The 27418-nt window shown below is 41.9% G+C and overlaps 3 protein-coding genes across 3 annotated transcripts in view; 1 reads left to right on the top strand and 2 right to left on the bottom strand.

Annotated features, from left to right (window-relative positions):
• slc43a1a (solute carrier family 43 member 1a) overlaps positions 1–8959 on the top strand; it is a 28946-nt gene extending 19987 nt beyond the window's left edge. Inside the window, exons 6-15 of the mRNA XM_061685663.1 lie at positions 2574–2666; positions 2856–2989; positions 3079–3206; positions 3420–3566; positions 3649–3684; positions 3766–3901; positions 4783–4912; positions 5015–5088; positions 5449–5572; positions 6489–8959. Coding sequence (XP_061541647.1) covers positions 2574–2666; positions 2856–2989; positions 3079–3206; positions 3420–3566; positions 3649–3684; positions 3766–3901; positions 4783–4912; positions 5015–5088; positions 5449–5572; positions 6489–6686 — 1200 coding nt within the window. The 3' untranslated portion in view covers positions 6687–8959. The remainder of the gene's footprint in view (positions 1–2573; positions 2667–2855; positions 2990–3078; positions 3207–3419; positions 3567–3648; positions 3685–3765; positions 3902–4782; positions 4913–5014; positions 5089–5448; positions 5573–6488) is intronic.
• med19a (mediator complex subunit 19a) lies at positions 8486–18245 on the bottom strand. The gene is made up of 6 exons (XM_061685664.1): positions 17940–18245; positions 17503–17625; positions 14420–14553; positions 12294–12390; positions 12115–12212; positions 8486–8959 (listed from the first exon to the last, which is right to left on the bottom strand). The coding sequence occupies exons 1-6, from the start codon at positions 18157–18159 to the stop codon at positions 8900–8902; spliced, it is 732 nt and encodes a 243-aa protein (XP_061541648.1). The 5' UTR covers positions 18160–18245; the 3' UTR covers positions 8486–8899.
• Positions 18246–18439: 194 nt separating this feature from the next.
• Positions 18440–27342, bottom strand: si:dkey-6i22.5 (polyamine-modulated factor 1). The gene is made up of 5 exons (XM_061686217.1): positions 27075–27342; positions 23480–23585; positions 19496–19596; positions 19063–19258; positions 18440–18577 (listed from the first exon to the last, which is right to left on the bottom strand). Exons 1-5 carry the CDS (start codon positions 27287–27289, stop codon positions 18512–18514), a joined length of 684 nt encoding a protein of 227 aa, XP_061542201.1. The 5' UTR covers positions 27290–27342; the 3' UTR covers positions 18440–18511.
• Positions 27343–27418: the final 76 nt, after the last annotated feature.

Below are 27418 nucleotides of genomic sequence, written 5' to 3'. Positions count from 1 at the left end.
GAGTTTTTGAAAATAGTATTTTGAATGGGATGGAATTTTGAATGAGAACGGGCAGCATCATGAACCAGAGTGATCCATGAACAGTACGAACCAAAGGCAAATTGATTAGCTCTTGATCCACATTCAGAATTGTTGCACTGATCCAAAGAAGGATTGTTTAGCTTTAATGGGAGTCTCTGCTTGACTGGGTTATTTCTGTCCTTACACTCCATTCATCCGTAATTATAACTAATACCGTACGTGCACCCTTTTTTTTATTTCCACTAAATTCCACTTCCCTTAGAATTTAGTGTTGCATAATTGAACCTCAAATTTGGCACGATGTCTATGAGCAATTTAGTGGTGATTAAAGTCACTGCCAGGGTCGTACAAGCCTCAGGTGAATGAGCCCACCAGGAACAGTGCCTGAGATGATTGTAAGTGACAAGTGAGCAGCCTAGTCTCCATTTCGGGCTGACTTCTCTTCCCCAGCTGACCCTTATCACTTAACGCTGTCCATGCTGGACACGAATGCTGTGGACGAGTGCAAACACACTCTCTTTTGCTGCAAGCATCCGTGAGTTGCTACCTGACATGGCGAGAATAACAAACATGACTAAGAGACAAACGCCCCCCTGTGTGCTGAGGGCCTTCTCGCCTACCTTCGTAAAATTTTATAGTGCAGCACTAAACGGCATCATGAGCTTCAACTCTGTTCATTCTCAGGAGCCATGAATGAGGACGGGTGTTCTCTGCACCTACAACATCTTCAGGAAAACTTTTTTTTTTTTTTTTTTTTTTAAGTTTACCCACCATCATCATCATCATCAATGTGTCGGCACTCACTCTTGCCCCCAAGTCATCGTGGGCCAGCAGCCAAGAACACACGCACATGGGAAACATGGAAGTGTTTTAGCGCCGTGCAGTTCCTGGAGTGTCTTGTGACTCTCCGTGTCCATTCTTACATTTGCTGTTGTCACTACTAAGAGAACTGTTCATAAATGGTGACTGGAGTACATCACCGGCCACATGCACAAAGCTGTACAATGTAACGATACGCAAGGCCGTCATCCCACTTTCTATAGTGCTCGTCCTCGTCAAGGTCCTAGTTGACTTTGGGTGTAAGCCAGCAGAACGAAGATAGAATAGATAGGAAGGGTTGCAGTCAGGAAGGGAGGGCATCCATCCATAAAACCTATGACAAAACCTCATCCGAATCAGTTACCCCAATTAGGGGAAAAAGTTGGGAAGTAGAGTAGTAGTGTAAACTGTCGTTGGCTGATGACCTCTCCAAGCTGTATCCTGTCATGCGCCCCAAATCAACCAGCTGACCCTAATGAGGGCACGCGGTCTCGTTTTAAATCATTTGAATGTTTCCAGTGCCCACTTTTCTAAGAAAGTGGAATAAAAGGGAGACTAGCTTATGAAGTTGGCAAAACCCAGTCATGGAGGTAGTTAGTTAGTTAGTTAGAGAATAGTAAATTTGTGGGGCAGCATACCTACAATCCGTCACATGTGATTTTATAATCATCATTGGCCCGTTGAAAACCTAAATTAAAGTAGACCGAATGTGCCGGGCCCACAATAGAGGCTTTGTAGTGCGGGCTAAGCTGCTTATTACTGTAAACAGGTCAACCTGACGTGTGACGTCTTAGCGCCTGGAGCCAGCATTTCTTCTCCGTCGACATTCAACAGCATTTTTAGTCCACCGTGACTGAGAATGGTGTGGAAATGGCGATACGAGTGGAGGCATGGCTTAGTCTGCCTCCGTTAGATGAGGTCAGCATCCGAGTCGGGCCAGAGGGTCTGCTGCTTTCTGTCCTCATGACACTGGCTGTAATACTGTTATAGTGACTGCTGTACTCACTCACGGTGTCATTGAGTTCACACCTGTACTGTAATGGAATTGTGTCGTCTGGCTGACTACACAATTCTCTGTAGCACCCTCTGCCGGTCAAACTCACACAAAGAAAGGAAAAAAAAAAAAGAAAGAAAGAATGAAGAGATGGGGTGGGGGGGAAAGAGGGTTTGCAATACATTAGATATATAGTATAGAAGAAAAATAGAAGGAAAGAGAGAGAGACAATAAAAGATGAGTGAATGAAAGAAATATAGATATATGTGTAAGAGAGAAAAGGATTTCTCATTTTAAACATTTTTAGGACATCAATATATGTAATTGAGGTTACTTTCTTTATGTGGGGGGGGGGGGGGGGCAAACAAAACAAATGAGTTGGCCTGCAACAAATGTTGATTTTAATCAGTGATAAATCTCTGGGTTTTTGTTACCATTCGTATGAGCAGTCTTTTCAATTTGTCATCAATTTTCCTCCATTCAGCCATGTCCAGGGAGCTTGGCTCGAGTCCCGTGGATCTTCAATTTCTGACTCCGTTCAACGGTAGTCACGGAAACCTCGAGCTGCTTGAAGATGGTCTTGTCGCTTTTACCTTTAACGCGCTGGTCTGTCATTTTCGGATCGACTCTTCCTGAAGCAACAGATTATAAGAGGATAGCCGTGTTGTTTGGGGAATCCGTTTCTTGGTAATTCAAGATTCACAAAGTATTTGTTTGACGTTCCGTCCTATGTTCTCAGCTGCCTAATATGTTTGGTGCCCTGAGCTCCACCATTATGTCTCTGATGATTGGCTCGTACGCCTCGTCTGCTGTCACCTTCCCTGGAGTCAAGGTAACTTTTAATAACTAATATGCAGGTAAACAAGATGTCGGTTCCGCTAAATGTTGTAATCAATGAAACAGTATTGAATATTGTCGGTATATACAGTAGCACATTATTTCCGCTGATTTTTATGTATTTTAACAGAAACCCCAGATATGATTTCATTTTTGTGTGTGTGTGTGTTCCTCTTGCCTCCAGCTCATCTACGACGCCGGCGTGTCCTTCGAGGTGATCATGTGGGCCTGGGCGGGCCTTGCTGGGTTTGTCTTTGCTAACTGCTTCGTAAATTGGCCCACGGAAGGTTTCCCGACGCCCGAAGAAGTCGATTACAGGTCAGTGCGTGGCGCCCTGCGTTTTATCAGGCTCCAAATCGGACAAACTTAATCCCAATATCATTTGGGTTTTGTTTTGTGTGGGACAGTAAGATCCTCACACTGCAAGAGCCGCCGTCGTCAGACCAGAAGGTCGTTGGAGACACATTGAGGGAAAAGAATAGCGACGTCCAACACTCCACGGAGGAACTTCCCAAAGGAGGCGATGTTGTGCCCAGTAGGTGAAAAACACGTGATGCAAAACAATAGTCACAATCACCTTTCGCCAATATATGCGGAAATGAGGTCCAACATTTGCATGTTTTCGTCATGCTTGTGTGGGTTTTCTCCTTCTATATACACCGGTTTTGGATCTCATTTGATGGTTCTTTTGTTCCTAATAAAGTGAGCTGTTTAAAATTAATAAAAAAAAGTCTCCTCCTCTCTCAAGATGCCGTTCCATTCCGCCGCTCCGTCTTCTCCCCCATCTTCCTGTGGAGTCTCGTCACCATGGGGATGTCGCAGCTGAGGATCATCTTCTTCATGGGCGCCATGAACAAGATGCTGGAGTTCATGGTGACGCACGGCGAAGAACACCGTGAGTGTCACTGCGCCTCCGTTACAGTCCCAGACGCCGAGTGACTTTGCTGACGCAGCGGCTCTTTTTCCCCACATCGCAGCATCGGAAGACTTGGTGATTGAGAGTGCAGAGAAAGGTGAGCAGTCGCTCGCTGAAGACACACCCGCATAAATGCCCCATTTTGGTTACCGAAATGACTTCGTACGCTCTCTTCCAGTGAGTTTCTACTCATCCATCTTCGGCACCCTGCAGCTGCTGTGCCTCGTCACGTGTCCTTTGATCGGTTACATCATGGACTGGAAGATGAAGGAGTGTGAAGAGGACAAGCCTCTCGCAGCAGGCAGTAAAAAGAGGTAGTGGATCTCAGGGAAACGGTCACAGGAAAACACAGCCTTGTGCTCTTAGATTAACAGGGCTCGAGAGCGCAACCAATTTGATATTATAAATCATATTTAGATATATCTAAAAAAAAATTAAAAAAAATCTAATAATTTAGATATATTTCATATATATTTCATATATTTTAAAATCCACATTTATTTATCAAAACAAATTTGATAAACAAGCGCATTGAACCTATATAAGAAAACTAGGGGGCCAATTTTCAAGGGGGAGGGGGGGGGGGGCTTAGTTTATTCCCCCTTAAAAACCCATCGATAGTCCGTTTTCACTTATTATATGAAAATACTATGCTATGACTTACTTTTTCTACTTTATTATTTTATTTTTTTCGCTCAAGCCAAATCCACCTATACAATCCACCAACCCTATTCCATAAAAACGAAGGTAACTCCAAGGCACTATTCTCCCTGATTTTCACATTTTAATCATGTGCAACCGATAAATTCAAAGGACTCTTTTTTTTCAGTGCACGTGCTGGAGTCGCAAGGAGCGATTGGGAGGGCAATAAGCGCCATAAATGATCACCTTGATCAATTAATAGGTGTCCTCACAATTATCAGTGATTCATTAAATACACTGGTTAACAAATTAATTCTGAGTCCTGGCCTCGATTGCATTGTTGGAATCAAATGTTGCCAGGCATGACTTGTTCATCAGCGCTACGTTTCTCTGATGTGCAGATTTAGAGATTTTCAAAAGCAAACGTCTTTCAGACAAACTGATCAGCAAAATATTTGTGTTCAATCTCTCTGCGCGGCCGTTACAAAATGGCCGAAAAGTGTCGACTGCTGAACTAATGGCTGCATTGCTGGCGGGTTTTAACTCCCCTCAGCCTGACCAGCAGGCCCAAGCGAGACCGCAAGATCCAGAAGGTGACCAATGCCATGAGGGCCTTCATCCTTACCAACCTGCTGCTCATCGCTTTCGGGTGCTGTTCCCTCATCGACTGCCTGCCTCTACAGGTGGCGCACATGCGGCAAAACAAATACGACCACGCCCTCACTTGTTGGGAAGCGGCCGCCGATATTCACCTTTTTTCTTCTCTCTCTCGCTCTCTCCGCTAGATCCTGACCTTCATCCTTCACACCATGGTCCGGGGCTTCATCCATTCCTGCTGTGGAGGCCTCTATGCTGCTGTGTGAGTGGAGATTCTAGAGCCAGGCTTATGTTGAATAATATACCATTTCAAACTCATCTTGCAACATTACCTTAAAAGTAAATTGCTCACAGACAAACAATCTCAGGTGGCAGACAGATGGACCTGCCAATGTCAATCAAAACTAAGAACAACGATGGTCTTGGTAAAGGCAGATTTTTTTTTTTTTTTAATTTCCTTGAAAGTTTCCATGATAATCCAATTCCACTTGTTGATCAAGTCCTCTTTGTCACCCATCATTCATTCACAATCTGCTTCACTTGACTTTCCTGGCACGTGCTTGCGCGTACGTCCATATTTCTTTAGCTTTTGGTAACCATCCCAGTGTGTCTCCCATCATAGCTACCCGTCCAACCACTTCGGCACACTGACAGGCCTCCAGTCCATGATCAGCGCGGTGGTCGCCTTGCTCCAGCAGCCACTCTTCATCGCCATGGTCGGCCCACTCAAAGGAAACCCCCACTGGGTCAGGACACGCACACACTATGGGCCTTGTTGTAAAACACTGGCCATTCAGCCATTCGTTGACTTTACATCAAAGAATATGAACAGCCAGTTGTAACCATTTGCCGTAAATGATACGATATGAATCAAACTTTTATACATCACAAAGCTATTTGAACTCTCACTCTAAACCACAGATGCCAAACCCAAGGCCCGGGGGCCAGATCTGGCCCGCCACCTCATTTTATGTGGCCCGCAAAAACAAACCATGAGCATCAACTTCTTTGATTATTGTTCAAATCTGTACCAAAATTTAAAATTGTCATACTCAATAAATAATGTTGAGATATTGCAAGCTTTTGTTGTTACCAAAGACATTTTAGAGGAACTTGAACAAACTATTATCCTTGACCTCTGATTTCAAAACTAGTTATCCATTGATTTGTTGTGTCATCTGCCCGAGAAGTTCTGGGTTTGAATCCCAGCTCATTTGGTTGTGCTTGTGTGGGTTTTCTCCCGCATGGGTTATCTGTGGGTACTCTGGCTTCTTCCCACATTCGAAGAACAAGTCAATTGAAAACTAAATTGCCCATTGGTGTACATGTGAGTCCACAACTCCTACTCGTAGGTCTTCCAAAAGCTCTTTTCAGCGAGGCACGGTACACATCACGTGTTCTCCAGTGGTCAGAGCAGCTGTCAGCTCTAATCTTGTCTCACACCTGACTCTTGATTAGCTCTTAAGAGAGTCGGTAGCCTAGAGGCTCACTTACTTTTCCTCCGTCCTGTAAACCTTTTTGTTTGTGTGGTATGACGTTAGGCGGACTATTTAAGATCAGACCTCATTTGATGACCAATTTGCGCAGAAATTTAAAATTCACAAGCGTTCACATGTTTTATCCTTCCACTGTGACTAACGAATGTTTCTATTATCCAATCAGATCAACGTGGGCCTTCTGATCCTCTCATTGACCGGCTTCCTGTTGCCTGGTTACCTGTTCTTCCACCGCAGATCTATGACGAGGGAAAAAGAGGCCCGTGACAAAAGTGCTGCCGACCAAGAGATGCAAGCACTCAACCACACGGAGGCCAACGGTTACAAGCACCAGGGCAACGGGCAGGCGGCCGTCGAGGCTTAAAACTCACCAATAGAAGCAAGGATTTAAGGAAATATAGAATTTATTTTTGTACGTACCTTCATAACGAGCAGCAATATGTCCAATGTTTTGGGGGTCATTGCAAACCATATCATAGCTAAGATAGGACCCAAACCCCCCTTTCCCACCCCTAGGCTCGCCCGTCTGCGCTTTGACTGAGTGTGTAAGCTGCGTTCATGCTGTGGTGGGATGTGGGTGCAAACTGTGTCACCATCATTTGTTATTTATTGGGGTTGATGTTGGCACAGGGCCAAATGAGTGTGATCCAAAGCCATACCCATGGGTTCTACTCAACAATGCACACGCCCACCCTGGCGTGGCCTCAGTGTTACACTGCGATGTCGCGGTACTTGAAACACTTGAATTGAGTTTTCAAAGAATTATTATTGCAATCCTCGCGAACACCAAAGAGCAACCTGGAAAATTGTAGAAATGTTTTGTTTTTTTCAGTATTGTTTGAAGTCTTCTGAAGTTTCTAGTGCATTATTATTGTTAACCATGCTTTCTCCACTGAGATCCAATTCAAAAACATCCCTAAGGTAGGAAACATGATCAATAACGACTAACTCTGCAGATAGACCTGGTTCTAGAGACACCATATCTACCTCCTCCATTTAATTATTTTGTACTGTCTCTTTGCAGCCGACCGCACAATCTGTCCACTTATTATTATTATTTTTTTAACAGTAGAAAAGAATTCCCAAAACAAAAAGGCCAATTGACTGATTATTCAATGAATACAGTGTCAATGTTGTTTAACACTTTGTACTGCTTTATGCACAGAAATGAGATAGTGTGTATAAAATATGTATTTTAAGTGTTTTTTTTTTTTTTTGTTATACTATAGTTGCAGTAGAAGTCAAAAGGGAAGCATTTGTTGGACCAGCAAATGTTTTGTAGTGTGCCAAGATGATTGCCTGCCTTTGCTTTGCTGTTCCTTTTTTTTGTCACGTCGTGTTGATTCACGAGTAAGAATCCTGCCAAAATAATCGACTTTCTGTAAATAGCCGTGAGGAGTGTTGTTTTTCGTGATATTTTCTTCTTACTTTACCACATAGTGTGTGTAGTTTGTTGCCGTGTATTAACCAGAAGATGCTTGTTGTGCTTCAGTGTTTTATGTAGTTAGTAGTATCAGATTGGATGATTACGATCAAACCTCCTGTAAGATTGTACAGTTTGAACTTATGCAATCACTTTGTAAAGGATGATTTGTTTTGACTCAATGCATTTCAGGGTCACCACGGGTTGATTTTATGACTGTCGAGATGTGATGCATTTATTTACGGTTTTCTTTCCTTTTCTTACTATATGGAATGCACGGATTGTGTATTTTGTCTAAACCCTGTGCCTTTCTCTGACATTTGGCTGCATGGCAAAACTGACTCGAAGAACAAAACTGCCAAACTAAATCAAGTGTGTTTGGGAGTGTAAACTGCACAGAAGTGGTCAAAGTTACAGCGCTTGCATGAGAAAGAACACAAAGCGAAATACATGTGTATATCTTCTGAAGTGTCTGTGACCTAAACTTAGAATGTTAAATTGAATATTATCTGCATCATCTGAACTGATACAATGCTTTTTTTTTTTTTTTTAGTCTATTCCAGGGAGGGAAGGTTTCGCGCAACATTTAATCAACACCTCTGACATTGTCCTTTGCTTTACTCTATATATTATCAATCCCGCACATTTGTTAATGTAATCCTGCTTGACGTAATTAATCCTAGACACAGTCATTTTTAACCACCTTGTGCATTTGATAAATAAATACATGTATGAGATAAAACTGTCTAAAATAAGTTTTATTTACAATTGCTCCAAAACACTTTAGCCTATAAATTCACAGCAAAGTGGCTCAATGTCCTTATATGCACAATTAAGCCCAAAACTATTCAAACCTCGCCAAATTTTGAGCTAAAAGGATTTTTTATTCAGCCTAGGTTTGAATAATTTCGGGCTTGATTGTACATGCCTGGTCGTATTGCTGAGAAATTAAGCTATGAGGCGTATGTTGAAGTGAGCATTAAAGATTGTAACAAAAGTTCATTTGTGTTGGAAATAGGGTGAAACATTATTACAGAAAAGTCAACGAGGGACACAGATCACAACAGCTTGCCATCAGCATACTTTGAATAATACAGGTATCTGTGCAACACTCACACACATAGTCACTTGAAGGCATACACGTGGGCTCGGGCCTATCTGAGGCTGTTGGGCTGTGAGCCGGCCAGGCCAGTGTGATCAGGGCTGTGGCGGTTCTGGGGGAAGACGGAAAACCAACAATATCAATGTCAACAAAAATCATTGAAGACTCCCGAGCTCGGGGTTTGTGTGGGTAAGAGAGAGGGAGGGGGAGACAGATTTGCATTTTGAAAAGGTGAACTCACTGTCATCAAATAATCTATGACCGGTGCAGCAACTTTTTCTTGTTCGACTCAGATGTTTAGTTATGTTGGAAGTTACTCCATTTTCTTTAAGCGACCGCGGCCCGAGTGAGGATAAGCGGTAAAGAAAATGGATGGACATGACAAAACTTTTTTTTCTTGGACTTGGTCATTATACCCTCATACGTACGCAAATAACAAATGACTCTTTCTACATGCAATACGTTGTAAGTGGGCCAATTGGAATAAGACTCGATGGAGGCAAACGTCAGAGGAAAAATGCAACAATAAAAAGTAACACAATCATGCGTCGACTAGAAATGGGATACCTTTTACATGCTATTAAAGTTGCACCAAAGAGTCCGAAAAAATGTCTTAAGTGTCTAAATGTGATACACCACAGAGAAGAGTGTTTTTAAAAAGCCTGCTTGAATTTGAATAAATGAAAAAAATAATAATAAACCACCAGGTACAGTGGTGTGAAAAGTGTTTGCCCACTGTTCTGATTTCTTCATTTTGTGCATGTTTTTCACACTTTCCCATCATCAGCCAAATTAAAATTTAATATAGTCAAAAACAAAACAAATAAATACAAAATACATTTATTTGAGTGGGAATGATTGTTTATCATTGCCCAGCCGCAGAACCCACGTTCGTTTCAACCTGAGGTCACGAACAGATGGTCGGACATTCTCCTTCAGGATTTTTTGGCAGACAGCAGAATTCATGGTTCCATTTATCACCCCAAGTATTCCAGGTCCTGGATTTGTTCGGGCGGCCACTCCTGGGAAGGTTTACTACTGTTCTATGTTTTCGCCATGAGCGGCTAATGGTTCTCACTGTGGTTTGCTGGAGTCCCAAAGCTTTAGACATGGTTTCACAACCTTTTCCACACTGATAGATCTCAATAGGGGCTTTTCCACCAATCAGCCCAGGAAAAAAAGCAAAAGGTTTGGATTTTTTCCTCTCCATTAATAACAAAAACGCGGGGTGCGCGTTGGAGCAAAGCTCTGGAGTATTGGACGGAGCAAACACCGGTCCCGGTTCACGAGCCCTCTAGCGGCTAGCCTAGCCACTAGCGACAGGCCACTTCGCAGTGAAGCCATCCAACTCGCTGCTGTGAGCCGTGCTTGGGTCACCACAACAGAGACACTAGCCCAAATCACAAAACACTTCAGGGAAGAGGCATTTTTCGGGTTGTAGGGACAGGTTGATGGCTAACTGCACGATGCAGTGGTGATAGAAAGCGGCCAAGCAATTACAGTGTTCTCTCGCCACTTCGCGCTTCACAGGTTTTTCCAAAATATAAAAAAATAAAAATACAGCCATATCGGCAGCCATATTGCGGAAAGACGCGTTGTTTCATGTTGATGCGCGCGAAGAGAAGGTTTCCCTGCATGCCAAACAAAGAGATGAGTTGACTCAGAGGCTTTGTACATGCCTTTACTGTACGGGCACTCATACAAGGCGCGTGATTGGTTCCCGGCGTGACATCGACCAATTAGAGCATGAGTGGATTTATCCCGTGAGCTGATTGGCTGTGCATCATCGCAGCCTCGCCCAGCATCTTCCCTTGTTGTGTCTCGCCAGTCTCGTCCACGCTGTTGTGTTCGCAATAACGTGTTTTTGTTTAAGCGCTTATTTTTTTGATTAGTTAAGCAAGCCCTTACAATGCCGCCGAAGCGCTGTGCCCCTGCGAAAGCTTCCTCCAGGGCGCCCAAGAGGAAGAAAAAGATGATGACCATCAGCGAAAAAGTGAAACTTTTAAATTTGAGCAAAGAGGGCAGAAGTTACGTATCTGTGGCACGCCATTATGGCGTGAAAGAATCTACAGTGCGGCACATCAAGAAAGAGGAAGCGAACAACTGCAAAACTGCTTCAATAACCTTCAATAAGGAAGCGAAGCGTGTGGTAACTCCGCGTATTCAGAGAATTGTGAAAATGGAAGCTGCATTGGCATTGAAGGGGAAAAGACTGAGTTTGGACACTAATATCAGGACAAAGGCCAAACTTCCGCCACCAACACAAGCCTCTTCGCCTCCCTCAGAAGTCAATGTTGATGAATGTTAATTACTGTATAATAAATGTTAATTACTGGATAAGGTTATATAATTGAAGATTTAAGTAAATACGTGTACTGTTGTAATCTTTGTCTCAAATATGTAAAGTAGAAATACTGTTTACATATTTTAAACATTCTGGTACCTACATACAGATCCCCATAAATTCCTAGGGGGGGCAAATCCTACTTTGCGGTTTTTCACCTTGGGGGGTGGGGGGGGGGGGGGGGTTTCTGGTCCCTGTTAACAGTGATAAACGAGAGAACACTGTATAACTAAGTAGCTTGCAATTCCGGCTGATAGGCACAGACGGCGCTCATTAGTTTTTAGCCCCACCCGAAACATCCGGCCAGTTGAGAACTTGAAAATGCAACCTTGCTTTCAAACACACAAACTACTACCAATAAGGGCTAAATGTATTTTTTCTCCTCTGGGAGTATTTGGGAATCTGTCTTTCCTTTTTTGTTCTTTCATCTAAAACTATGTTTGTCAACTTTTGAAATAAATAATTGTTAACCCCCAAACAATGATGGCTAAACCTTGAATGTAGTTATTATTAGTACTATCCATCCATCCATTTTCTTCACCGCTTATCCTCACCATTTGAACTTAAAATTCCAAAGTCGTGACAATAAGATTGTATTAAAATTCATAGATTACATTTTTAAACATTTATAAAACCATGTTTTGTTTGAGTATAAAATACAATATACAATGCATTAAAACAAATTTAAAAAGTCCCAAGTCGTGGCAATAAAATAGTATGAATGTTACAATATAAAACAAATATTTTAACATTTATCAAAATAATTTTAAGTTTATGTATAAATACTAAAAATACAATGCATTAAAAGAATAATAAATAATTTAAAAATAGTTGATGGTAAAGCCTATAAAATCTTTTAATTTAAACATGCTTGTTGGATGTATTAGAATTGTCTTCTGCATGTGCGCGATGGTGTTTCTTACCTTCTTCTTTTTCTTGTCTTTCTTTTTCTTCTTGCGATCAGGATCGTCATCCCTCTTTTTCTTCTTCTTCTTGGGGTCGGTGTCTGACGGCGTTTCCGCTGTGTCGCAAAGGTTCCAGATGAGAGGTCATCTTAAAAACCTTTTTGTGTGTGAATGTGTACATTAGCTGGACACCCTACCTTGTGGTAATGGGTCCTGCGGGCGATGGTGTTTGTGTTTGTGCTTGCTTTTCTTCTTTGGCGGCTGTATGTGCATCAGTCGGTACTGTTCTGGGAGCTGGAAAAGAGACAAACACACAAATCATTAGTATTTTTTATTTATTTTTTTGGGTATGATTTAGCATAGCATTGATTTGGTGATGGCGGCACGGTGGACGACTGGTTAGAGAGTCAGCCTCACAGTTCTGAGGACCCGGGTTCAATCCCCGGCCCCGCCTGTGTGGAGTTTGCATGTTCTCCCCGTGCCTGCGTGGGTTTCCTCCCACATCCCAAAAACATGCATTAATTGGAGACTCTAAATTGCCCGTAGGCGTGACTGTGACTGTGAGTGCGAATGGTTGTTTGTCTGTATGTGCCCTGCGATTGGCTGGCAACCAGTTCAGGGTGTACCCCGCCTCCTGCCCGATGACAGCTGGGATAGGCTCCAGCATGCCCGCGACCCTAGTGAGGAGAAGCGGCTCAGAAAATGGATGGATGGATGGATGATTTGGTGATGACACACACGCACACACTGGAACATATCCTGCCAGAAACTGCGACCATTTCCCTTGGCCCCTTTGGGGCAGTATGGTGTGATGCACGCATGGAGCTACGTGTTTCTGTAAGCTTAAAGAGTAGAAGACCGTCCATCTATCCATCCATATTCTTCACCGCTTATCCTCCTGCTGGAGCCTATCCCAGCTATCTTCGGGCAGGAGGCGGGGTACACCCTGAACTGCCAGCCAATCGCAGGGCACAACAAACAGACAACCATTCGCACTCACATTCAATTTAGAGTCTTCAATCAACCTACCATGCATGTTTTTGGGATGTGGGAAGAAACCGGAGTGCCTGGAGAAAATCCACCCAGGCAGGGGGAGAACATGCAAACTCCACACAGGCGGGGCCGGGATTTGAACCACGGTCCCCAGAACTGAGAGGCAGATGTCCTAACCAGTCTACACCGTGCCGGCGAGTAGAAGACCGTCAAAATAGAATTTTATTAAACTTATTTTTCCACTAAGGCTGCACAATATTTAGTTTGAGCATCGTCATGGCGACGTACGTGTGGGGACAGGCAATAGTCAAAATGTAGGCTCTGCGTGTACTGTCATATACAGTGAATCAACTGGAATATTATTATTAATGACCAGCAGAGGGATCTGTTTGGACAGGAACATACAATGTACACGCTGCATTTCCCATTTCGCTCTTCAGAATGAAACTACCTTAGGCAGGCACGAGGCAGCTGAGTGCGCGAGGTGCATTCAGGGACATTGCGTAAATGGGCGTGAATGTGTTCTTTGGTAATACAGTACATAATTGCAAAAATGGATTACTAGGAAAATTATTATTTGTATCAGAATGCTTCAGTTAAAACACTGTACAATCACACTAAAAATATGGAATTTATTTTGTTTTGCAATATAAGAGTACCGGTAGGTCAATGAATTATATTTTACCTATTTGGACCGGTGAACTTCAAAATTTTGAATTATGAACTATGAACTTACCAGGTTCATTTTTGGAACAATGAACTGAAGTTTGAACTAGTTTGCGCAGAAAATAAACTTTCCCAGCACTGATACTGTATTATTTCAGATCACAGGTTTAAAAAATAAAAGCAAAAATAAACAAGGTAATTTTTTTCCCCAGTATCGTGCAGCCTTAGTTTTCACAGATTAGGAAGAATATATGCTTGTGAATATTTTTATATTACCTGTCTGAATATTCGTTATTTGAAGGCAAACCCCACCCGTGAAAGCTAAAATGCTAGAATGATCGCTAAAATAGCCCATCAATAGGGTTCTCCATTGAATGCTAGCATTGAACTCGCAATCTCGGAAAAGATGTCTCGTATTTAAATACGCAATGCGTGTAATTCTTTTTGTTGTGCGTTTAGTTTTACAATAAACTCCAAATGAGGTGTCATTGAACACCTTAAAACACGCTGTGAAGAAAATGGATGGATGGACCACTTTTTAAAGATTCATATGGGAATGAGGAAGTCGACTCTAACCCCTTACTAAGCAATTGTTTGATTAAAAGCTGTTTCCCAACAACTTCATTCATGGGTGCCCGAAGACAGCATTGTACTTGATCTTTACCGGCCCTGTATGTAGTCTGAAGCCTGTTAGCAAAGTGCCGGTGAGTGGACTGAAGGAGTTTCCAGACACTGGTGGTTTATCAATGAGGGATCGCAGTGAGCTCCCATCTTGATTCCCGGGACAGTCGATCATACCTGCGGCAAATTAGAAAAGGGTCAGGCGCCTCGTGTACAAAGACTTGCGTGGATTTCCTCCTAAAACGTAGCGTACGCTTAAATCCAGAAAACGTCGTACGCACAAAAATATTCAGATGTATGAAACGCTGCGTACTCATGAATCCAAGCATATTTCCTTCGTACATTCCAATCAACGTGGAAATGAGCGCACATGTTGGAGTAGCAGACTCCTCCATGTCCACGCCCATATTTGAATATGCAAATCATATGGAAATAAACCCTGCACCTGAGATGCCGATCTCTCCATGATCAGAAAAAAAGGAAAATGAGCATGGTAATGAAGGAAAATATGTTTTCTGAATGTGAAGTTGCTCAATGAAGTGGAGGCACGCAAGAAAATCCTCTTTGGCACGCTGTCCTCCGGCGTTTACATTCACTCCTCCCAAAGAGGAGTGAATGGGAATTCTGTGGAAACAGAATAACGCGCACACGCTGAACTAAAGAAAAGACATTACGGTGGATGTGAAGCGGAGGAAAGCTGCCCACCGCCAAAGTGTGGCCAAAAAAAGGCGGAAGAACCGGCGCGGAGGTCCTCACCCCGTTCGAGGAGAGAATCGCTTCGATCGTGAGTGACGCTGCTCTCTCAGGGGTGATGGGAGAACATGTGGCTGACTATGATCATCCCACAAGGTGAACACGATGTATTTTTAGAACTCATAACAAATGTGCTCATACAGTAACCGACACTCGGCCCTGTGAGATAAAGGTTCATGCGCAAATGTTGTGTGTGTGTGTGGTATTGGTTATAAATATTTTGAATTCAAATAGAAGCACATCAGCATATCAAGGAGGATATCAAAAACTTTGACTCCTTTTTGATTACTCAATTTATTATTTTAATACACAGGAGAGGACACGCACACTGACTAAACAAATCATGTTTTGTCTTAGGAAAGGGGGTAAATTATGTCAGTTTAAACACATTTGAATCATGTGCAACCGACGTACATGTTCAAATGAAGTAAATTCAAAGGACTTTTTTTTTTTCAGTGCATGTGCTGGAGTCACGAAGCGATTGTGAGGGCAATAGGCGGCATAAATGATCGCGTCGATCAATTAATAGGTGTCCTCACAAATACCAGTGCTTCATTAAATACACTGGTTAACTAATGAATTCTCAGTCCTCCCCTCAATTGCATTGTTGAAATCAAATGTTGCAGGGCATGAATTGTTCAGCAGTGCTAATTAATTGTTCACGTCTCTCTGACGTGCAGGTTTATGAGAACAGTTTCCCAGCATCACCACTAAGTGTCGCCAAAGCACCAAAAGCTGCAGAAACGTGCGTACGCCAGCCATGCAGCTGGTGTGCGACACCGCAGATTTCCACGGTCGTGTCACTCTTGATACATCTGAACTTTGCTGTGAAAACGAACGGACGCCACGTTTTTGTGCGTACGCACCTTTTGTACATGAGGGCCCACGTGAGCACACAGATTCAGTGGTCTGGTCACAATGGGTCCATACATGTTCAAAATGTCTGTCTCGGCCAAGACGTTTGAATAGTGGTTACTCTGTCTGCCTCACAGTTGTGAGGTTCTTGGCTATGGCCTTCTTGTGTGGAGTTTGCATGTTCTCCCCATGCCTGCGTGGGTTTTCTATGACCCTTCAGCTTCCTCCCACAATCCAAAACCATGCATGTCAGGTTCTTTGAAGACTCAAAATTGTCCGTAGCTGTGAATGTGAGTGTGAAGGGTTGTTTGTCTCCATGTGCCCCGCGATCGGCACCGCCTCTTGTCCAAAGACAGCTGGGACAGGCTCAGCTTACCTGTGGCGCTAATGAGGACAAGCGCTACAGAAAATGGCTGCATAGATGTTTGTCTTACTGGATTTCTTGTGAATACTCCAAATATGAGGCCAGTTGGAGACCTTCTATTGACTACAATGTAATTTTGCATAGTATACCGATGCTACAAAAGTATGGTGATACCTCGTTGGGAAATATTAATACCGTGGAGCATATTTTTAGTACCAGTACTTCTGTGCACTTGGGCACATCACACTTCTACAATAAAAGAGGCTCGTGTCCTTCTTTCAAGCTGTTAATTAGCTGCTCCTGTAAAAGTAGATGAATGTGGAAAGAATGAGAGCTGAACAAGCGCACTGCGTAAGACTGTAGCGCACTTTATTCAGCCTCTCAATACACAACAGTGCAGCAGGCGCAGAGGTACAACACTTGACGGAGCTATGGAAGACTAAAGTCAAATCCACAAGACGCTACAAACTCCCAGGTAAGTATACTGTATGAATCTGACACCTCCAACAAAGTACTTAACAGTGTGCAGTATATTTAAGTACCAAATTGGAAATAACGTCGTCAAACAACCGTCCACTAGCTTCATGCTAACATTTAAGGGGAAATGCCACAGATGGGGTAACGGACATTAGCATTGACGACGTGGTAATGATAAACCTTCCGCATACTCCAAAAGCTCTATGATGTATTTCCCTGATGTGCAAGTCATACACAGTGTACTCTGTAGTGTGTTAACGTTGCATCAGGATGGGCGACCACTAGGTTTGTGTTATTCACCCCCTCCTCTAAACAGTTGCCACGGCTCTGCTTTTAAGTAAAATACACATTGTGTCTGAACAGACAGACGTGGGACAAACCCTAACCCGACAGACATGAATAAGAGGGCAATGTGATATCCTGTGTTCAGCTGTGTAGGGTAACAAATGGGGGAAACCAGTTAACCCGCCGAATAAGAGTTGACCATTGTACACTGCTCCTTGTTAAGACAACAGAAAGTTGTGCAAACAGTATTGAAACATTTGACAGTTGGACATGCATTCAAAAGTTTAGCAAAGGTCAAAGTAGGTTTACCTGGAAAGGTTAAATTGCATTTGAGGTTCACCCAAAAGTGGACTATCCCTAACTTTGTGTCTATAAAGCATCCAATGGCCCACCTGGTAACTCTGGTAGAAAGTTGCTGAGCTTCTCCTTCACCTTCTTCCCACAAAACTTGTTGTAAGCATGCTCCAGGTTGTAATGCGTGATGAGGTTGGTATTCCCAGTCAACTCGTTCCCAACTAAACACAAGTGGTTCACATTAAGATGCATATATTAACGTTTTCTTCATATTACCATTGCTATACACTATAAGCGGTTGGCCACACAAACGGTGCCATTTTAAATAGTGCGCACACATATGAGGAATTGAGTTTTAAGGATGTTGTGGCAAAAGTCGTAGCGTATATGCGTTACTTGCTCCCCAGAAACGATCGTCTGCTTGCCTGACGTTAGCTGCGTTTACAAACTACTTTTGATAAACGAGTCGGTTATTTACACCACATCAACAAACGCATTGCTCACTTAAATAGTAGTTAGTACAAGGACACTGTACCAGGTAGTTCTCGCAGTAAGTAAAAGGGTTCATTCATGGCTCCGGACTTTCGCAGAGGAGGGCCCTCATCCCCGAGCTGTGCTGGGATCTGCCCAGCCACAGAGACTTGATTTTGCGGCAGAGGCGGCGGAGGTTTCCCGCCTCCGAATCCCAGGGACGACGAACCGGGTGGGCCCGGAGTTTCATTTTGACCAAATAAAGTTGAGAATATTTCCGTCATACCTTTCGCTATTGTTCTAATAATCGAGACGTGAACGTCTGGTTCTACAGGTTTACAAGACACTGTGGCTTCTCCATTGAAATGTTCTCGCTTTGTGACGTTTTCACGTGATGTCATGAGTAAACAGGCAAATTACCGTAATACCTGGTCATTGTGCGCATGCGATTATGGCACACACACCAGGAGCACATGCTTTTCATCAATTTCATTTATTGAGTACAAAAAAAACCCATATATATATATATATATATATATATATATACACATACATACACACATACAAGAAAAAATAGAGAGTTGTATCCGTTAATCAGCCAAATATTTGAAAGATTACAGCCAATTATTTGAAAGATTACACATCAAAAACATCTGCAGGGCATAATGATGATGCCAGGCTTTCAAATTCAGTGGCCGATGCCTGTAAATAGAGAAATAAATACATACACACACACACACACACACACACACACACACACACAAACATGGTAAATAAAAATAGAGAACAAAGTAAAAATACAGAAGAAAAAAATGTGAGTTATTTCTTTTTTTTTTATATAAATAAAAGTTATTAGGGACTTGTTGATGTGCACAAATCACAGAGTTAATGAGAAATACATCAAATATCATCAATCCGTCCGTTTTGTACACCATGCACAGCTGTTTTTGGAATGGAGGACAAAGCTAGAGCACCTGGAGAAAACCCATGAAGGCAAAGGGAGAATATGCCCAAGATTTGAACACAGAACCTCAAGACCTATAATTGCTAACCACTTAGTCACATGCTGCCCCATTGTCATGTAAATACCCATGTAAAATACAAAACCATTTCCAGATAAGAGTGATGTTTAAGGCAAATTACACATTCATTTATTCAACTCAAATTTTGCCACTTTTCTTTCTCACCTCCCACTCAGCAACAGCTGTGGAAATCCGATGTTCGGTCTGAGCAATCTTTTCCCTACCAGCCTGAACTTTTTGTGCAAGGGCAGCATTCTCAGCCTGGATCTTTTTGAGCTCCCGCCGCAAGTAAGCCTCCTGCTTTTGATACAACGGCATTATAAAGCCGCTAAAGTCTTGTTCTGGAATCCCAGAGGGACGCCTAAGAAAACAGGTAGATCGACAGTACGGGAGATGGTTAAATGATTTAAATATTAACGACATTGTTGCATAAGTAGTCAATAGTTTATGGAAACTGTACTATAGTGCACAAAGCAATCAGACAATGAAGTGGACAACACAAAAATACTGAGGTCAGCATCCAATCTGCCTGAAAACCGAGTAGAATGTATTGTAAGGAAAGAAGAAAGAGTGTTTGAGTCTCTTGTTGTGTACCAACCATGCAGGGTCTGGATTGATTTTAGCAGCACTTTCCAGTTTGTCCAGCTCATTTAGTTTGGACTCTAGTCCCGCTTCTTCATTCAGTTTGCTGATATCATCCTTTATACAGAGAGAAACACTCAGCTAAGTATGTGTCCAAACAATATGAATACACCACAATAAATCAAATATAAAACACCACGAATACCACGAGTCATAGTGTCACTGAGTTCTCCTACATTACTGTGAACCCTCACCGATTCGCAAATCACCCGTCACAAACTTACCTACTCAGTTTTTCTGTAGAACAATGGTTCTCGAACTTTTTATACACGTCAAAAAATACTTACTTTAGTCTTGCCATAGCTGCTTACTCTTAAACTACTACTATAAAGACTAACATTTACCTACACTATGTAGAAGGCTTAAGTGTTCAACAAAAATGAGAGGTTTTATTCCTAAAAAGTACATTTATCATTGCAAGCCACTGGTAACACTGTGGATAAATAAAGGAACATTTAAAAAAAGATATATATATTTAAATTACTTAATTACAATGTACTGCACATAAGTTGTATAAAAATAAAATAAAATTCAATAAAATCTTAAAAACAGTTAAAGATGAATGCAAATGTACTTCAAAGTTAAACAACTGAACTGTACTTTAAAAATGTACTGTATGAGAAAAGTAAAAAAATGTAAGTACTGGATTAAAAAAAAAAAAAAGTTAAAAAGGCTGTATGCATCACTACAAGTTAATGTTTTATTGGTATTTCATGTTTGAGAGGAACTATACCCAAAATATTTTTTGTACGAATACATTGTATGTGCAAGTAATAATCAAAACACGGTACATTGATAAGTACTACGTTGGTGGAATAAGAATTAAACAATATCGCATTGCCTACTAATAAAGGGCGCTAATGAACTGCGTCAGCTTCCAGATTTTGAGAGCGATGGAGTTTATTCGATCCTGTGTACACTCCCGCTCAAAGGTTTTTGAACATGCCAATTTTTCCTGCTTTTTTTTTTTTAATTGAAAGTTAGGCAGTTACATTTTTCATTTTAGACTGAAATGAAAGCACAGAACAAATAAACTATTCAAGTTACAAAAGAAGTCATGGAATCAATCCACAAACAAAAACGTACTCTAAACCTTTGACTCGATAAAGTAGCGACCTTGGGCAAATACAGTATCACAGCTGAACACACTTGTGGCATTATTTCCAAAATGGGAATCAAATATTCTTCATAAAGTTATGTTGTGGAAATTCCCATAAATGTGTGGTAATCATTGGACTTGAACTACTTGAATTTCAATTTGAAAAAAAAAAAAAAAAAAAAAAAAAAAATTGGCGGATTCTAAAACCGTTGACTGGTAATGCTACTGGTCAAACGTTTTAGAACATCAATTTTTTCCAGATTTTTTTTAATTTATTTTTTTAAATTGAAAGTCAAATAGTCCAAGTCCAATGAATAGCCACACAGTTATGGGAACTTCCACAACAAAGTTTGGTTCGAACTTTCTGAAGAATATTTAATTTCCATTTTAGAGATAATGCCAAGAGTGTGTTCAGCTGTTATATCTACCCAAGGTGGATTTAAACGTCAAAGGTTTAGAAGACATTTTTGTTTGTAGATCGATTTCATGATATCTTTTGCAACTTGAATAGTTTGCGTTCTGTGCTTCATACTTGTTTTTGTTCGTACTCTGCGAAAACAATTAGAATCCCCTCAGACCATGCATATCGTGCAACTGGACAAGCCATCAAATCGCACGCATTCCTCCAAGGCGAGCGATAGTTTTTCTACCAATCTCGAACATTTCCTGAAATTTACAATTGACAAATGACCGTCAAAAAAGATCAGAGGCAGACACATTGCCGTTGGCTTGCTTATGACGTAACTCTGAGCGGCATGGCTTATATACGTATTTTCTGTCGCTTCCGAGGCTAATTTCATGAATTTTATCAACTACACATGCCCCTCTGCTGTACTATATTTATCCCTTATTATCTACTTTTACAATTTGTGCAGTGTTTGTTCATTCTCGGCTTTTAATACAAATTTTTCTATGCATGTTTTGTGTGCAGCATTTGCGAATTTAACTTGATAATTATGAAAAAAGATTAACATGATTATTATACAGTATATTGTCAGTTTCTGTGTTTACCAAGCTTTCCGAGGTGCCGTGGTGCGAAGAAAACTGACCGATACGCACGGTGTCAGGAATCTGATGGTGATTGTGGTATACTGTACGCTCAACATGTGTGCAACGTAAGAACATTTCTACACATTTATTAGTGAATGAAGCCCAGTTATTTTATGTGTTCAAAAGTAGAACTATGAGTCTAACCTTTTCAAAATCTCAGTCAAACTAACAGATTGCACCACAAGGTGGAGCTTCCAGGTCATATTTGGAAAAAAATTGTCACGTTTCAGACTGGAGCAGAATGGCAGCTGACCATCCATCCATCCATCCATCCATTTTCTGAGCCGCTTCTCCTCACTAGGGTCGCGGGCGTGCTTGAGCCTATCCCAGGTATCATCGGAGAGAGTCAATTACAAAAGTCGGCTCTACAAGGAGGTAGTAATATGGAAGAGGGGGGAGGGGATACATAGCTTTTGTAGTTATTTTTTCAAATTTAACTCAATTTGTAACCTTGGAAATGTTTTTAGCGGTATGTTTTGGGTCATTATCCTGTTGCAAGTTGCATGACCTGCAACTGAGACCAAACCTTCTGACAGCACATTTCTCTCTAAAATACCTCGATAGTCTTGAGATTGCATTGTACCCTGCAGATTCAAGACACCCAGTGCCAGATGTAGAAAAGCAACCCCAGAACATAACAGAGTCTCCTCCATATTTCACAGTAGGGATAGCGTTCTTTTCTTGTTACGTTTCATTTTTGCGTGTGTGAACATAGAGCTGATATGCCTTGCCAAAAAGTTCCAGTTTTCTCTCCCCTGTCCAGTAGGACATTCTCCCAGAACCTTTGTGGCTTGTCAACCTGCAGTTTGGCAAATTCCAGTCTCGCTGATTTATTTTTAACAGTGGTGTCCTCCTTGGTCGTCTCCCATAAATTCCACTTTGCCTTAAAAAAAATAAAAAATAAAAAAATTTAAAAAAGATGATGGATGTTGTGATCTGACACTGATGTACCTTGACCTTGGCGTTCACCTTTAATTTCTTCGGAAGTTGTTCTGGTTTCTTCTGTTAACATTGGTATTAGCCGTCTTTTCGATTTGTCATAAATGTTCCTCCTGTACCCACGCCCAGGGAGATTGGCTACAGTCCCGTGGATCTTAAACTTCCAAATAATATGTGCCATTACAGTCACAGGAAAATCGAGCTGCTTGGAGATGGTCTTATAGCCTTTACCTTTAACATGCTTGTCTATAATTTTCTTTCTAATCTCCTTAGACAACTCTCTCCTTTGCTTCCTCTGGTCCATGTTTACAAACGGCACAGTGATTACTTGTCACCCTTTAAATAGGCCAACAGACTGACTACAAATTTGAAGACACCTGTGATGCTAATTAGGACGTAGTTTGAACATGTCCCCACGGTTATCATATTTGTCGAAGACTGTTTCATGTGTGTCACTGATGGTGTAGTGGTACACCCACCTCACTTTGGTGCGGGCAGAGTGGGTTCAGTTCCCACTCAGTGACGGTGTGAATGTGAGTGTGAATGGTTGTCCGTGTCTATATGTGCCCTGTGACTGTCTGGCGACCAGTTCGGGGTGTAGTCCGCCTTTTGCCCGAAGTCAGCTGGGATACGCTCCAGTGCCCCGCGACCCCAACCAGGATAATCAGTGTTGAAAATGGATGGATGGATGTTTCATGAGTTTGATTTTCATTGGTTAAGTTTCATTAAATTTTTATGTATTATTACTTTTGTAAGATTCAAGTTATTTATGTGACCAGTGTGGGTGTTTCTTTCATTCACAGATGAGTACCAACAATTTTGTCCATGTGTGTAAGTGATGTACGTACATACCTTGACAGCTCTCCGCAACTCGTCTACAAACTGCTTGTGAATGTTTTCCATTCTCTGAGGGTTTATCTTGTAGAGCTGATGGAACATGCTGGAAAACCTGTCAGAACTGTTTTAAAAAGATATACAAATGATACAGGATAAACTATATGGAGTATTAGAATATGCATTATGTTATTTCCACAACCCTGAAATAAAAACAAGAAAGTTCAAAAATACCTCATATGAAGCATTGACTAATTCAGCATAATACATATTCAAAGTGGCAGGCTGTCCAATTTGGTAGCTGGGCCTTCAGTTGGAAATGAATCTACCTCTTAATACCATCACTATCACGTCTCAATTATAGAAACCATTAATTGAATACTATACAAACATACAATATAAAAGCATGGAACTAGGGCTGCTTATTTTCATAATCAATTAATTGGACAATTATTTTTTTTAATTATTAATCATCTCTTTATTGAAAAAAACCATCATTTCAAACAGTTTGCGGCATGAACATCCCAGAGCTCTTAAAATAATCAATTATGAATAATAAAAAACAAACAATGTTGACGTCAAATAGCTTTACAATAGGCCATGGACCAATACACAGAATCATACAAATGTATGTTATAGCCCACAATAGCTGCCAAATATATTTTTTTTGTGAAATGCACAAAATGGGTATAATACAGTAGATTGTGTTGTTTGAAAGCAGACATGCAAACACCAAAGGCATGAAAAAGGTGACCAGAAAAAAAAAAACATTTTAGGGGTGGTCTGGGGGGAATCCCCCGCGCCGCCGCAGAGATTTTGTTTTTATTTTAACCTAAATTAAGGAAGTCACTGATGGTGTAGTGAACTCCTCCACTTGGGGCAGGATCTCATCCCCAACCTGGAGAGGGCATGCCACCCTTTTCCGACTGAGGACCATGGTCTCAGATTTGGAGGTGCTGATTCTCATCCCAGCCGCTTCACACTCAGCTGTGAACCGCTCCAGTGAGAGTTGGAGATCACGGCTTGATGAAGCCAACAGAACCACATCATCTGCAAAAAGCAGAGATGCAATACTGAGGCCACCAAACTGGACCCCCTCTACACCTCGGCTGCAACTAGAAGTTCTGTCCATAAAGGTTATGAACAGAATCGGTGACAAAGGGCAGCCTTGGCGGAGTCCAACCCTCACCAGAAACAAATCAGACATACTGCCGGCAATATGGACCAAACTCTGACACTAGGCGTACGGGGACCGAACAGCCCGTATCAAGGGGTTCGGTACTCCCGAAGCACCCCACACAGGACACCCTGAGGCACACGGTCAAACGCCTTCTCCAAGTCCACAAAACGCATGTAGACTGGTTGGGTGAAATGCCATGCACCCTCGAGGATCCTGTAGAGCTGGTCCACTGTTCCACGGCCAGGATGAAAACCACACTGCTCCTCCTGAATCTGAGATTCGACTTCCCGACGGACCCTCCTGTCCAGTGCCCCTGATAGACCTTACCAGGGAGGCTGAGGAGTGTGATCCCCCTGTAGTTGGAACACACCCTCCGGTCCGCCTTCTTAAAAAGGGAGACCACCACCCCAGTCTGTTTGGGCAGACAGGGCCAGACAAATAATATTCACAATTACATCTGTGTGCGGATGTTGGATGTGTGGAACGGCTCTAGCTGCCAGCGCTCAAAGTGTACAAAACACCCTATGACGTCGGCGGCGTCAGCGACCGCGAACAAAAGATAAATCTCAGATTAGCTAATAACTTTCATCTCACTCTTAAATACTTAACGCCTCCGTTACCTTTGGTGATATTTTACCTCTTAAGTAGGCCTTCTATTATATACAAATTACAAATGGATATGAGCCTTATAATATGCAAATACATGTCACGTACAGAGACGTTTCGCCGTCTGAACATTGTCTAATCAACAATTGAATGATTACGACTTGGATTCGTCAAGAGACGAATAGACTTTCATTAAATCTTTTATGTAGGCCGAAATGAAAAGTTCAAGTGTTCAATCAAAAACATCCCGTCTGGTGAGGCAGTGGACCGACTTGGGACACATTTGTCCGTAACTTCGTATTTCAGGCAAATTCTGGTTGCCGCTGTTGTACAGAAGCTTTGCTTGGCATCAGCTGGCCCAAACTTGCATACTGCGATAAAAAGCCACGAAAGGTTTCTGAGCAAATATGATATAGAAGTGAATGGGACTTCTATCAACCAATGTGGCAGAATTACGTCACAATGACGTTTCGCAAACGCTCTCATTTGTGGCACAAACTTCCGAAAGGCCGTCTGCACCTTTTTCTTCAAACCATGTCCAGCACCATGTGTTTTTACACCTCTCTCAATGAATGTTGTGTTTTCACCGTGTTTGATAAATTTAGCTTCTATTTTCTAAAATACACAGATTGTGTGTCTGGATTTGTTGTTGGATTGTACAAGAAAAGACCTACCCTACTCTACCTCTGATTGGCTATCAGCCGTTGGTTGGACTCATACTTTCCTTTGAATCGCTATGTTGTGGACGCACTTTACCAACACATACACATACGTAGAGTGGGTCTTGTCAAAAAAATTCACATGCCAGATTTTTGGCACTATGCCGGAGTACTTACTACTTACTTAGTAATCACGCGACACAATGACTTGTCAACGAAATGTGTTGCCAACATTTTTAGGTATCGATTTTTATCGATTTTAATGATTTGTTGTTGAAGCCCCACATGAAACTGCTAAGTACATCATTTGGAGAAGTTCAGAATCAATATCTAGCTAATAACATGAAAAATTATTCAAATAAAATACACCACACTCGTCAGAGATGCTGAGTATATGTATTGATGCGTACAGGTTATGCTAGTCGAAGTTGGCTGTCACAGGTTTAGGTCTGACCAACCAATCAAAGGATGGAAAAATGATGACGTCAGGGACAGCTTTCTGGCCCTGTGAGGACAAATTTGAAATATGATTGGTTAAAGAAACAGTCCCATTGAGTTTACATTTCGTAGGCCACCACTGCTGGTTCTGGATAATGGAAGCAACGCAGCCAAGAGAAACTCTACAAAATAAAGGAAACAGACTTCCAGGAATAAATTAATACAATTTAATGGAACAAATATTCGTATTTATGTTGTGAACGTAGATCAGTGGTTCTGATAGGGCTTATACCAGGAGAGAAGGCCTTGCTTGCCCTACCCACACCACTGCATATATGAACACAAACTATTGGATAGGACAGCGGGGTAAAACGCCCTCTGTCCAATATTCCCTTCCTGACCACTCAGGTCTTTCTTTAGCAGGAGAAAGATGAAGAAGCTATGCTAATTGTTAAGCTATCGTCACATGTTTTGGGTTTTGGGTGATACAATACGCTTGTGGCATTGGTCTGGATGGAACTGTGTTGTAGTGGAGGGTAACCAACTTTGTAAAGCAAAAAAAATAAATAAATAAATAAATATATATATACCTCTTGTGTACGTATTATGTTGATAGTCAACTGTTTTATATTGATTATATTTTCAAAGAAAAGGGACATTGTTCACACGTCCGAATCCAGAGAGCTGTATTAATTCCAACGTTACTCGAGTAAACTTAATATTCGCTCACCTGGCCATGTCCATGAACGTTTCCAAGCTTTTCTCAATGACTTTATCGTACAGCTTCAACCTGCTCCCTCGAGGCTCGTCTTTTTTGGAGACTTTACAAGCTGCTTCGGAGTTTGCAACACCTTGTGACGATATTCCCGTGGATTCATCAGTGCTGTGTGCTGTTGTAGCGTTGTCGTTTGACAACGTCTCGAGTACTGCTTCGCTTCCCTCCATTTTTTCGTCTTCTTCTGTTTACATTTTGTGCGTACGCGCCCAAACTACGGTACGCCGCGAGGCCCAGTGCGCTTTATTTCGCGCATGCGTGGAGAACCGAAGACGCGCCGCTGCGTCACTTCCGTCTCC

Source organism: Phycodurus eques, chromosome 9 (genome assembly GCF_024500275.1).
Source record: "Phycodurus eques isolate BA_2022a chromosome 9, UOR_Pequ_1.1, whole genome shotgun sequence".
NCBI lineage: Eukaryota > Metazoa > Chordata > Actinopteri > Syngnathiformes > Syngnathidae > Phycodurus > Phycodurus eques.
Note: the sequence above shows the minus strand (reverse complement) of the source record. Positions and strands in the feature narration are given on the sequence as shown.

Excerpts from the sequence above, each read along its gene's own strand:
- med19a (XM_061685664.1), bottom strand. The coding sequence starts at position 18,159 with ATGACGGAAATATTCTCAACTTTATTTGGTCAAAATGAAACTCCGGGC. Across the intron at positions 17,626-17,939 it reads CTTACTGCGAGAACTACCTG|TTGGGAACGAGTTGACTGGG; the intron begins GTACAGTGTCCT and ends ACTTGTGTTTAG. Across the intron at positions 8,960-12,114 it reads AAGACAAGAAAAAGAAGAAG|AACCGCCACAGCCCTGATCA; the intron begins GTAAGAAACACC and ends GTCTTCCCCCAG.
- si:dkey-6i22.5 (XM_061686217.1), bottom strand. The coding sequence starts at position 27,289 with ATGGAGGGAAGCGAAGCAGTACTCGAGACGTTGTCAAACGACAACGCT. Across the intron at positions 19,259-19,495 it reads ATCAATCCAGACCCTGCATG|GCGTCCCTCTGGGATTCCAG; the intron begins GTTGGTACACAA and ends CTGTTTTCTTAG. Across the intron at positions 18,578-19,062 it reads CAGCTGTTGCTGAGTGGGAG|GCATCGGCCACTGAATTTGA; the intron begins GTGAGAAAGAAA and ends CTCTATTTACAG.